This window comes from Haliotis asinina, chromosome 5, assembly GCF_037392515.1.
Source record: "Haliotis asinina isolate JCU_RB_2024 chromosome 5, JCU_Hal_asi_v2, whole genome shotgun sequence".
In the NCBI taxonomy this organism is placed as follows: Eukaryota; Metazoa; Mollusca; class Gastropoda; order Lepetellida; family Haliotidae; genus Haliotis; species Haliotis asinina.
The window spans coordinates 42,775,842-42,789,320 of record NC_090284.1 but is presented as its reverse complement, the minus strand read 5'-3'; the positions used below and the strand labels follow the sequence as shown (position 1 = coordinate 42,789,320).

General features: G+C 39.1%; 1 protein-coding gene across 1 annotated transcript; it reads left to right on the top strand.

The window, feature by feature from the left end:
* The first annotated feature begins 1,343 nt into the window (after positions 1-1,343).
* Positions 1,344-5,491, top strand: LOC137283546 (alpha-(1,3)-fucosyltransferase 11-like). The gene is made up of 2 exons (XM_067815104.1): positions 1,344-2,872; positions 3,950-5,491. The coding sequence occupies exons 1-2, from the start codon at positions 1,572-1,574 to the stop codon at positions 4,089-4,091; spliced, it is 1,443 nt and encodes a 480-aa protein (XP_067671205.1). The 5' UTR covers positions 1,344-1,571; the 3' UTR covers positions 4,092-5,491.
* The last annotated feature ends 7,988 nt before the right edge of the window (positions 5,492-13,479 follow it).

The window sequence follows — 13,479 nt, the reverse complement described above, 5'->3', positions numbered from 1 at the left end:
TACAGGGGCGCTAGGCAATGGTGACTTACAAGAAACGCCGGAATACGCTTTTGAAAACAGGGATCATTGAAACCTCACAACGTCAACAAACGGGGGATACTGTTGAAAACAACAGACTTAATACAATCAGAGAAACAAATAACAAGTTAAACAGAGCTTAACACAGAAGCCTCCTCAACACAATCCGAAATTAGAATTATAAACTGATCATGAAGAACCATGTTCATAAGAGGCGACCAACGGGTACGGGTTGTCATGCTCTTGACTTGGTTGAAACATGTCATACTGTCCCCACTGGGTAGACCGACGCTCCTGATGTCAGTCCAAGGATTGTCTGTGAGTGAGTGAGTTTCGTTTTACGCCGTTTGTCAGCAATATTCCAGCAATATCACGGCGGGGGACACCAGAAAATGGGCTTCACACATTGTACCCATAGTGGGAATCGAACCGGGTTTTCGGCGTGACGAGCGAACGCTTTAACCACTAGGCTACCCCATCACCCCCGTCTGCTCAAGACTCCATAATTAACAAACCGGTGTAATAGCTGCAAAACTGCCGAGTGTAACAAACCTGCAACAAGAATAATTTTACTCTTTATCGACGGGATGGTTTCGAGCACATAGAGTGGGAGTTTAAAAAAACATGTTTTCAGTTGTTCGACACAATGGTGTGCTCAGATAATAAATTGTAACAAACAGCACAGGTTACAGCGATGGCATCTGATGTCCTGGTTAGAAAAACGAAAGTATACATGGTCGCTTTTCGCAATATCTGTGCGATAATATTTAATCAGGACGTACGATTCCTGCTCGCGCTGAATATTGGAAATTTGAATAATAAGGCAAGGATTAACCACTTAACCCTTACCCTCTTCCCCTGTTATCTGGAATTTGTGTTTGTTTTGTTTTTTCTTCTTTCATTGTTGTTGTTTGTTAGATTGTTTGTGGTTTCTTTATTTATCTGTTTTTTTGGGGGGATGGTTTTGTTTTGTTTTCGTTTTTTAAAGTTGTTGTTTGGGGGTATTTTAAATTCTTTTATGATTTGGTTTTTTTGTTTTGTTTTTTTTTTGTAAGTGTGTTTCACCGGATCTATAACGGGCATCTCCAGCCCAGTCTACTCCCAGGTTTTAAAACATCATGATGGAACTCCGGCGGAATTTCACGATTATAACCTTACACTTCCCACAAACTAAACTGTTGAATAAGAAATATCGGCAAAAAATACTACATGTACAGGGAGCAGACACGCGAGCCCGACAGTGTCTGTACTGAATGAATGCGTTTCCATTTAAGGGTCGACCAAGGGAGAATGAGGCAAAGAATCATAAGTTGTTACACAAGTAGTATTCCCATTTTGAATAACTCGTGTAGCAGACGCCGTCACACGTACAACGCGTACCGTGTGAGGCGGCTATCAACGTGTTGTCAGTTGTCAACGTTTGTGCCTATATTTATTACTTCATCAATGGTACACCTGTCACACGTCAACTTTGTTGAATGGTATCTGTTGTTACACGATAAATCTGTCCAAGCCTGTGTTTGATGTCCGTTGACTGTCTGTATCCTTGAAATATGAAAGTTAACATTTGGTTTGTGTTTATGTTGGGGTGTGTTGTGCCGAAAATTAACATTGCAGTCAAAGACGGATACAGCAGCAGTGACGGTAAGGAATACGAACCACGTTCCCCATTTAACGACATGTACGGGAGTCACACAAATCAGGGATATGGAGTCTACAATGAACCTGGTACGACTCACGATCTCCCAATCATTTTGTGGTGGACGGATACGATCTTTCCACACTTTGGAGGAAAGTCCGACAAATATGTTATTCAGTGTGGAGATGTTTCATGTTATACTACAAAGTACAAGAAGTACGCCAAGTCGAAACGGACAAGAGTGTTTATGTTTTATGGCACCGACATTCAACCCGAGGAGTTACCACTGCCAAGACGTCCGTATCATGAATGGGCTTTATTTCACGAAGAGTCACCCCTGAATAACTACATTTTGTCTCACACGCCATTCATTGAGCTGTTTAACCACACTGCAACGTTTAGATCGGAGTCAGATTATCCTCTGACGAGTCAGAACATATACTACGTAAACTATCTAACGGAAAGGAAACCAGTCGATCTTGTTAAGAAAAACGACGCTAAGAAAAGTATGAAGTTGGCATCGGTTTTGTACGTCCAATCTCACTGTGATGTTCCTTCTGACCGTGATCGTTACGTGAAAGAACTGATGAAATACATTGATGTCGACTCGTATGGGGAGTGTCTACATAATAAGGATTTGCCAGAACACCTCAGAGACCCAGCAGAAAATTATGAAAAGGATGAATTCCTGAATTTTATATCTCAGTATAAATTCCATCTCTCGTTTGAAAATGCCATTTGTAAAGACTACATGACCGAGAAACTTATGCGACCGTTGTATGTTGGGTCTGTTCCCATTTACAAAGGGTCGTCATCAGCAAAAGAGTGGATGCCAAACAATCATAGTGTGATCATGGTTGACGATTTTTCATCGCCCGAGGAACTGGCTGCATTCATTAAGGCTGTTGATGCTGACGATACGGAATATGAAAAATATCTATCGTTTAAAAAAACAGGGATTACAAACCAGTTCCTTTTGAAACACATGAAGGAGAGGCAATGGCATGTTAACGAAAACGGAGGTTTTGACTATTTCCGAGGATTTGAATGCCTGGTCTGCAAGAGGATCCATGAGCGTTTAAATTTCGAGAAAGATCAAGAAGACGAGCCGGACATTCCGTTACCATCTCCAAGAATTGCAAAATATTCCCATTTAGGCTGTCCGCAGCCTTATCCTTCCATCGGACACCCTGGTGACATTCCTAAAAATGACATGTAAGGCGTTTTTTTAAAGTTCGCTTAGGAAAAGATGTCCATGCTGACTGGACAATTTTGCAAGTGAAGTGACAGAAGCTTTTACCGCCACGTATGCAAGACCATAAAGATTACTTTCATACCGGGCACAAATATTGACAAAGTATTATTTCATTTAGGATTATTCCTTCTTACTCCCCGAGTTTGCACAAGGGATTTGTATCTTACAGGAAAAGACCTTAGGCCTTGTCAAAGTTATCCGTACAACACATGTATTGTTTTAATCTTTTATAACTTTCTAAAGTTGTTGATGGGTTTTTGGCATACATTCCTTTAAAACGAGTAGGGGCAACCAGAGACCATCTATTATATGGTCTCTGGGGTAACATTGATACTCGATGCGATCATATCGTAATTGCCACAGTTAAGATCATGAATGCCATAAGAACGGATCATTGCGATAGACAACCGTTATCTACAGTCAGGGATTCGTCATTCACAATGTGGCAGAGATGTGTCTACATTGAAAACAGATTTATCCGCAAATTTTCACTTAAAATAAAATTAAGAGGATGTGCAATTCATGTAAAAGCTCTGCTGACGACCCATTTAGGCTCATTATTACGCATGCTGATAAGGTCGGACAAGAAATTGAGAGGGGAAGTGCCAACGAATATTGAGTGGCTTTCATGATCCCATTTAAAGAATTCTTAGAAAGCAGTGGGTAATATGATTAATGCATACATACCACGTTTTTATTCTATATACGAGATATATAGTAAATGGGTGAACACGAATGCATGACGCGTTTTCATGGATAACACATCTATTTTAGTCTTTATACGTTTCTTGAAACAACGGATAATGAACACAAACGTTATCCATTAAAACGTATCATGTAACTGGGTCGGTTTGTATTCCCGATTAAACTCCCGGGGATAAAAAAAACCCCTGATTATGCAGTGTATGATATCACAGTAATATTTGACGTGGAAATAAGATGCAGTGGGTAATAAGGATGGACTGATGGGTATAACAATTACACAGCTGTGTCTCTATGGTATCAGGTATTTACTGCAATATTATTTTCCATTTCAGATGGCATAAGTCAGACTGGATCAGCCAATACTGGGGCGACTACGACAGAGCACGCGCTGCCCGAAACATGGTTTTAGCTAAAGAGAAAGACTCTAAGAAATTTTTCGATTATTACGAAAAGGTTATGCAAAAGAAGGTGTAAACATTAAAACTCGATACAGTATTTCACAAGTGGAATATTGCATAATGTGGGGTTAAATTGCAAACCATGGTTAATAAACTCATCTATGATATTTATGTAATTAAAACATTGCAGTCAAGAGAACGTAGAATCATTTGTTTTTAAATGATTCCATTTTATAATTTTCTAATCCATGTTTAAGGTTATATGTACTTTCCATCGTTGTACGTTTATAATTTTCTAATCCATATTTAAGGTTATATGTACTTTCCATCGTTGTACGTTTATAATTTTCTATTCCATATTTAAGGTTATATGTACTTTCCATCGTTGTACATTAATAATAGTACTGACACCAAAGTTAACTTGTGCATATGCACTGTAGCCCAACCTTGTACAGATCCACGTGGTTGATGTAACCTGGTATTCTCCCATTAACTATTAACGATAATGATTTAGAAACAGCTGTTTCTGTGATACACTTGTCACTGTATCGGGTTTCCAGCATGGTGCATGTGTTAGCATCCATACTGTGAAACAGTACCGAAGTGAAGAGAAATCCGCCCACTTACTCTTTTGAAATGAGCAAGGATATACAAACTTTATTACCATTTTCGTAGTTTTGTGTTTTGCTGCCATTTGCACCTTTACTCGGCTCATTATGAGACATTACTCAAACAACTATTTTTACTGTTAATTTTGGCCTGATTCAGAAGCCTGCATTCCGTGTTACTGCAGCAAGTGCGGAGGTCACAGTGTTGTGTGCAGACGTTTTTCCAAGCATATCACCTCGTATGAAGAGACCCAAGAATTATAGTGATGTCCAGGGCTCACTTGCACAAAATGATCTTAGCGCTACGACTATCGTAAACCTATGTTGGAGAATGGGAGTTACAATCACTGTAGCGCTAAGATCGCTTTGTGCAAGTGAGCCCTGAACCCTTCCACAAACCGTGGCCGTCCTAAAGTACTTAAATGTTGTGGAACCTTTATTTGTGGTGGAGGATATTTTATAAACTATTCGGATAATTCCATTTATTGTTGGCTTCCATTTTTATGTCCCTGTTATTCAAATCCAACCAGTTACGTTTGAGAGTCAACAGTCACTATGAACAAAATAGATGACCGGTAAACCGAACTCATTGTCTTCCGCAATCAAATCTTCCATCTCCAACCTCAAGTTTTCAGCTTCTTGGTGTCGTTGGTTTTAATATCTCAGTTTTAGCAGTTGATACCTCATTAAAACAAGCTAACCAGAACTAAGGTCTGTTTTTAACGAAGTTGCATATTATATCATTGAGAACACATATAAACAGATACATTTGCCCAAAATGTAACCGTCTGTAACTGAAATCAAAACATTTTGATTTTATGTCATTATATGAATACACCCTTAACCAGAATAAAAGGGAAGTTATATAGTGGTTTTTTTTGTGTTGTTCTTTCTGTTTTTGTGTTTGTTTGTTGTTTTTTCATTCAGTTTGCCAGTAATTGATATATTAGATATCAAGACGCCGGTGCCAATTGCAAGATCATGCATCCAATTAAACATGTAATGGTGTAAGATATTCATACATGGGTAAACTGTTCACGCTCATAAATTGCATCGGCGATTTCTTTACCCAAGTGTTTAAGGTTGTGCTGAATTGTTATTGAGTATATGTAAAGTATATAAATGCTAGCACCAGCCTTGAAATACTGACATATATACGTTTAGCTCCCTCAAAGTTTGACTTTTTTCTTGAAGCCCGTAGGAGTTACCTATCGAAAGACTGGCTACAGTGTATTGTGTTCCGTTCTAGTCAGCAATATTCGATCATTGTGACGGATTAATCAATCGATCCTTGCTTCAGAGACCGATGACACGCTACCAACTGTGTCGCTGATCCGGACCCGCCGATCTAATAGTCAAGTTAACTTGTTCCAGATCTAGGGTTGTTCCCCAGGGTGCTATAGACATTATCGAAGATGAACACAGCCGTCATGTCAGCATTTGTGTTCCGTCTGCGATAGAAACTAATCTTCCCGTTGTGAATGCGACTCGAAATAATGCACAACGTCACGTTCAGGATTATTCACTTTTATGCATAGCTATTACATGTTCCTATACGTGGCTGATTGTACGAGACCGGACTCCTTGCTCCTGTTCCCACTTCAGTGAATCCGCTTCCATTAAGAAAGTAGCCACCTTTCACTTTCATATTAGACGTCTACGATACAAACTACGTCGAATGTCTAATCAAAATTCTGAAAACGATATATACAATATCATGTATTGTGTTAAACTGGAACACACCTTGATAATTGTTTAAGCACAAATCATTTGAAATTAGAAATTTTTCATTCTTCTTTTAGAAAGGGAAGATGTGTCATTGAACATTTCATAAAATATGTATTTTGAGGCGTTCCTGCCACAGAACAGTACTTACAGTGGGATCAACAGGAACATTTACTTAAAACTACACTAGATTATGCGCCGTAATTGCCGTTCGACTTGACCATTTTAGAGAAGATTTTGCTCTGCGTATAAGAGCCTGGTCTCATGTAAAGATATATGTAAAACGAAGTAAAACCAGTTTCTTTTTGTATGGAGGTTATCCCCAAGGTGTGGAACAATTGTTCTGCCTTCAGTGAAAATAAAGTTTAGTGAATACATTTGGATGCTGCCAGAATTATTTATCCTGGCTTGACCCAATTTGCATCAACAAAATGTTTATATTTCCAAACGGAGTGGCTACCACTAAAGAGGACGAGTGAGTGAGTGAGTGAGTTAGTTAAGCGTTTTAGTCACTTGGGCAGTACTTCATCCATATCGTGACTAAAACAAGTTCTACATTCATGACACATAAAAATATATGAAATAACATATAGAGGAACTACATCAGAATTACCAGAATATCATAGATACACACGTAAAAGCAACCAATACATCTAAAACTAAAGACAATACAATATGTAGCAGGCTACAGATCGCCAACAAACGAAAGAAGATCACCATCCTAAGGACCAGGAGGATTTTCGGTACATTTGCTTCCTACAAGGAGCTAGATTTACACCATCATTTCAGCCACTGGCGGTTGTGTTATTTATCTATTTACAAAACATACCTATCAAAACATATCAAACAATTCAATTTCATTTAAAAACCTAATAACTCAATAACAACTAACGTGAGAAATAGGTACTTGACTGACGAAAACAATACCGAAAAGAACTAAAGACAGACACAAGATAATAGGTAATGAATGGCGATCATACCTAGATAATTTACTAACCTACAAACGATCAACTGCTTCAGTGACCTCCGCAACACATTTAGCATTACCGTTCCTTTTGCCAGAAGTACGTCTGTAAGTCTGATATTATAGATTTATTAAAGTTATGGAATTCACAGAAATGCAATGTTAACTGAATCTAAAACAAGAATCTGTCCAAATGGTATTCGATGGCCAAATTATTTCATAATTAGACTTTTACCCTTTCATTTTAATTTGTGGATATCATGTCTGAAATTGCTACTAGTTGAAGAAATGATGTAAATCCAGTTGGGGCCCATGCTTAGAATAATAGAGGGTGCGAGTGACGTCAATAAACGCACAGTGGTATCATTTTCTGTCTTCTTACTGCATTCACTAATGGTATATAAAACTGATGTTTTCAATTGTATCTGCTCTCAGTCACCTGTTTTCACTATTTTTTCATGGGACTAGAAATGTCTAAAGGAACCTTTCAAACGCGATTTTGACTGGTTGCAAGTACTGAATGCAATCCGTTAGATTCTTCTAGTTTATGTGGCACAATGTTAAACAGGGTGGGAAAATTGGTATCTGCCTTTACTTTCGTTAGACTGTTTAATTTTAGTGTCTCTGTAGAACGGAATACAGTTTCCTTGAAAGTGTCCATTACAGGACAATAACCACACCTTACAGTATATTCCACGATACCTGATGTGAAACCAATAACAATTGCTCTTTTGAAATCCAATTAATCAACAATTTTAATACTTTTATACAGATATCATATCATCAATGTCACTATTACTGCAAGTGTCTTCAAATCACGATCACTGCTGTGTACTGATCACGATCACCTCGGAGTATCTACAGTTTGATTTATTTACAATACCTTTTCACAGAATGAGTGAAACACTGAAGTTTAGTCAACGTATTTTGTGATGCCTGATATTCGACATTCTGTAATGATTTGGTCAATTTGGTTCCCGGTATTTACATAATTTGTCAAATAAGATGTTACCAGTGAAACCAGTAAACCACATGACTACAAACAAATTCCTCAGCAATATGTTTAAGTAATGACAGATAATTATCAAAGGACCAAGTATTCAGCTTCATAGCAGTCCTAAACAATAAGTCTGTACGACCCATATGTTACTTCCGAACATCAATTATTACACATTTGCCGTAACTATTCTCGAAAATGCGATCACTGTGACTGATGTGCTCGCTGTACAGAATCACTATCACTTGATGCCTGCAGCAGAGAGTTCCAGGGGGTGATACAGGGAGACTATGCTGGTCATAAGAGGCCACTAACGGAATCGGATGGTTAGGCTCGCAGGCTTGGTTGACACATGTCATGTGTTCCCACTTGCGAAAATCGATGCTGATGCTGTTGATCACTGGATTGTCTAGTCCAGACTCGATTATTTGCAGACCGCTGCCATATAGCTAGAATATTGCTGAGTGAGGTGTAAAACTAAACCCACTCACTCACTCTTTTGGCAACAGGCGGTGTTGGGTGTGTGAGTTTAGTTTTCCGACGCTTTTTGAAATATTCCGTCAGTATCACGACGGGGGACAAAAGAAATTGACCTCACACATTTTATCCACGTGGGGATCGAACCTTCCGCACTCCTAGAAATCGCGCTTTCTACTCGTCGATGGAAGTTATTTTCTGTGAGGAAATATTTGAAAGCTGTAAAGAAATTTCATATCTCAAAAGAAATGTCTTTCACTGCTTGGAATCTGTACTTGATAATTCAAGGTACTGACTATCCATTCGGGTAGAGTCGATGCCCTGTATCGTTTCATTATGATTCACGTTCATTTTGTGTTTTGAGCTGTGCAACAATGTCTCCCCTAGTACACAGACCTGTATAGTCAAGCTGTACAGGCAACGAATGCATTCTTGTAATTAAATTCCTGGGTATTGCATACTGCTGTTAACACCCCAAATGTCCTCTTTAACTTCAAAATGTATCGAACACTCAAATACATATCACAATTTCTTGATGCCAACCTCTGTCATCTTAGGCAAAATAAAAGTACTGAAAACGACTGTTCAAGAAAACTGAGACATTTCCTGGGTTTTAACTTCATGACAACATTTCGGGCAACACTTCGCAGTGTCTATTTTCAAACCGCCAACGTGTTTGCTCTTGAATTTATACCATCAGATTGGAAATTAAATATTCCACATTTCAGTGTAATTCTATAGCCCACGAGAGCGTAACGTTCACTTCTGACCTTAAACAAAAACAATGTCGGCATCCAGCATGAAGCTTGACACAGAAATAGTCATACTGTCGAGATGACCCTTGTGTATAGCTTATATCCGTAACTATGGAAACAATAACAACACGTGACTGTTGCTATGGTCGACTCATTTTCGTCTTTGGAAGCCAGACGAAAGTGGTATCACATGCTGCTTCAGTGATATAATCGTGACTACATACTTTATAGGTGTAGTTTATTGGATTTCAACTTTGTGTAGGTAGAACTGTCACCCCAAAAAACATTAATCATACGAAGTACGTTACACGATTCCCGGTTGACCATGAGTTTGTAAACAGGGCCCGTATTCTCGAAACGTTCGTAGCCCTACGAATTCTTATCTTTGATCGTAGCCAATGTGTTAATAATGTGTTTAAGAAGTTCGTAGGGCTACGAACGTTTCGAGAATGGCTAGCCTGCTATCAAAAGTAATGATATCAGGTGTTCGCGAAATACCTGCCACTCTCCACAAACGCATGCAAAGGCAAAGCAACTGTTAGCCTAAATTCATAAAGTACAAGTCTAAATAAGGAAATGTCTACAAACGTGTTATGAAGTAAATATAACGATCAGTTGCAAGCCGTAAAGGGAGAGTCTAATGGTATACAAAAATACGCTGAATAAATACGGACGAATAACAATTAATATCATCTACTGGCTGGAGTTATAGATGCGATGTGTGGTAAATATCAGTACTTGAGATATGTAAACTAATAATGTCCAATGTCTAGACCCACAATGAAAATAGTAAGGAAAACCTGGAACGTTCCTTTTGATAGTCAGAGAAGAAAATGATGACCACAAAACGGAACCAGCAATATTTCCTCCCCTGAGAACGAGCCTCTGTTGAAAAATAGATTGCGGGAAGCCGAACAATATATTTACACGATGCCCAAGCGTTTTCAGCGAATGTTTTTCAAATATAAAATAATATAAACCTTATAAAATCAATATAGGGTTTACCAATTGTAGCTCGTGTGGAGGGTTAGCCAGATGATCAGCAGACCAAGGCTTAGTCTCTGAATATATATAATTTTGATAGTAACAAACACACCCATTTTAGGTGAAAAGGAGACCCAGGGAGACCAGAGATTATAACCTGAAGAAATCTAGACTTGCTTCATTTAAGGCTTTAGCACTGCAGAGAAGGCTTGGCATTTGGCAAAAATAATGTGGTTCAGGGGCTGTGAGACAGACTAGGTGATTAGTTGCTCATAAAGAAGACCCGTGTTCGATTCCTAACGCGGGTACAATGTTCCAGTGTCCCATGCCGTTATTTTGAGGGAATATTGTTTCAAGCAGCGTACAAGCATGTAGTCAATCACCCGCAAGTTGCAGTTCTCGTTTGGTTGCAGGCGTTGCCTATAATGGTACGATCGATCTTCTTGAGAGACGTATACAGGTTGCTGGGGGCGGTGGGGTAATCTGGTGTTTGCTCGTCTCGCTGAAGACCGGGTTCGATTCCCCACGTGGTAACAATGTGCTATGCCCATTCCTGGTGTTCCCCGTTGTGATATAACTGGAATATTGCTTAAAGCGGCGTAAAACCCAACTCAGTCAGTTACAGGTTACTGAACAGAGACCTTATTGTTCGGTGGAGCGAATTCTTTATTCCAACATTGTTTTTTCTTTGTTGTTGAACGACGCATTCAGCGATATTCCAAATGCAATGCTGCGATCGGTGCCAGATAATCCAGGGATCAACAGCATGAGCATTGATATATTCAAGTGGAGTACGGTGACATAAATTTAACATGATTCTTACAGTGAGGGTAGCTAAACGCTGCTTCAAACAATATGTCAGTCTCATGGTGTGTCAGGTTACTATGGGAGGACAGCCCGAAGTTTACAGTTTTGCTTCAATGAGTTTGGTACAGACAAATCAAGAAACATTAATGCAAATTAGGGATTCAAACCAGCGACAATTGTGTGCTTTGAGGAGAGTGTCGGCGCATTTGTACTCGTTTACAAGATGCTAGACTTCAAGCTATTTCGACCCTATTTTGGCCCAGTGCTCCGACGATTTCATCGAGGTCGACGGGTCCCGTGGTGCAATAACGTTCGATTCTGGAATCTCCAACACGGACGACGTATATGGTTTAGTGACGAATCACGCTGACGCCTTCACTTATTGAACAGGCAGTCTGCGACTCATCCAGAATGTGTTATCAGTTAAAGTTGGCAGAATGAATTCATGTAAATACAAGTATGCGTTTCTTTGATCAGAAAGTATATCTGTAAAAGTCAATGAAAGTTTCAACAACTCCAATCTTTGCTGACGACTTTTATGCCTATCTTGAGGTGTGTTTTTACATTTGATGTCAAATCATCAGTACACAAGCTGAAATTCTATTTATCATCAAAGATCATTCTTCCAACCGTTGCATTTTGTATACGTCAGTAAGAAATGCATTAAACGTGAGAATGCTGCTATCTGATTTCGATAACAGAGACATTGGTAGTGTTATTATTTGTTTGTTTGTTTCTTGTTTCTTGTTTAACTCAGCAGTGTTTTACCTATATTCCAGCTACATGATCGAGTCTGGACCAGATAGAATTGAGAGAACAGCAATCCCATCGATCAACGTTACTGGGATTTGGATGACATGTGTCAACCAAGTCAGCAGCATGTCTATGCCGTTAGTCGCCTCTTGTAGGCAGATCACTAATGTATTTTATTCTGACGTCATTGTTACAGTGACGCGACAGTGGATTGAAAAGTGTTGTGTTTCCTTGCAACACGGGCACAGTAGTGATGCCTTAGCATGAACCTCTGGTTTGAAAGAGGTGCAGCGACATATCTTATGGTGGAACACCCCCAAGCAATATACACGGTGTTGACCACAGTGTGTGTGACAATAAATTTGAGTTGCTTTTCTGTCTACTAGTCCATAGCTCAAGCACACATAATGTATCGTATCTAGAATATCGAATATCGAATGTGCACACATATCACTTTTGCCAAGCAACCATTGTGCCTGTATTTCGTCGCCTGTGACGTAATTAAACAATTGAACGTGACGTCAATGAAAAAGGCCGTCACAGTTTCTTACCGTGCTCATAATGTGCATGAATAAAATGGATAATGATGAAATTATTACACTCGCGTAGACGTGTCATGTGATGCTCACTCACACACAGCGATGGCTAAGTATGAAACGTGTGCAGCGACATCTCCAATGCGAGGTGCTTGAACTCCCCAAGCAAAATCCACGGTTGAAACCAACACGTGATGATATGTTTGTGGAGTTTTTCTGAGCACAAGTCCATAGCTCCAGCTTATATATAGACTATCGTAATTTACCCTTAGAATAATCACTTTCAGCAACGAGTATTCTTTACTTGATATGACGGATGTATACTCAACCACTACGGAGCGCTTGTAACACTGAGCTCGAGGCCTAGACAAATAAATATCCTATACACTCATCTAACGTATATTGTATGTCTTTATTATTGATTGATTCTTGAGTAATATACACTGAAACTGGAGTTTCATTCATGTCACCATTCTAATATTACTCAAAAGGCCAATACTGGAAATCAATCTGAAATATCATAAATGTTTTGGTAACAGCGCGGATTGAAACATATTACAGAAACAAATTAATTTCGTTTGGGTAGTTGTTTCAGGACGTATAGTCTACCACCAAACAAATGTATCTTCTTGATTGAGATAACAAAACGGAGTTGTTCCCCTTCAACCAAACACCAAATGTAATCAACGGCTGATAGCTATTGAGGTTAGTTATCTTTTTTATCCCTTTATGATAATGGAAGAAATCCGATCGTAATGTTTGAGGTAAAATCAGCTAAGAAATCTATCGATGTGAAAATCTTGGTCGACTCCAAACATCTGCATGGAAATATCAGCGGCACTAGAGGGCACTTGTTGT

Coding starts and splice junctions, on each gene's coding strand:
- LOC137283546 (XM_067815104.1), top strand. CDS start 1,572: ATGAAAGTTAACATTTGGTTTGTGTTTATGTTGGGGTGTGTTGTGCCG. Junction 2,873..3,949: donor GACATTCCTAAAAATGACAT/GTAAGGCGTTTT, acceptor TTTCCATTTCAG/ATGGCATAAGTCAGACTGGA.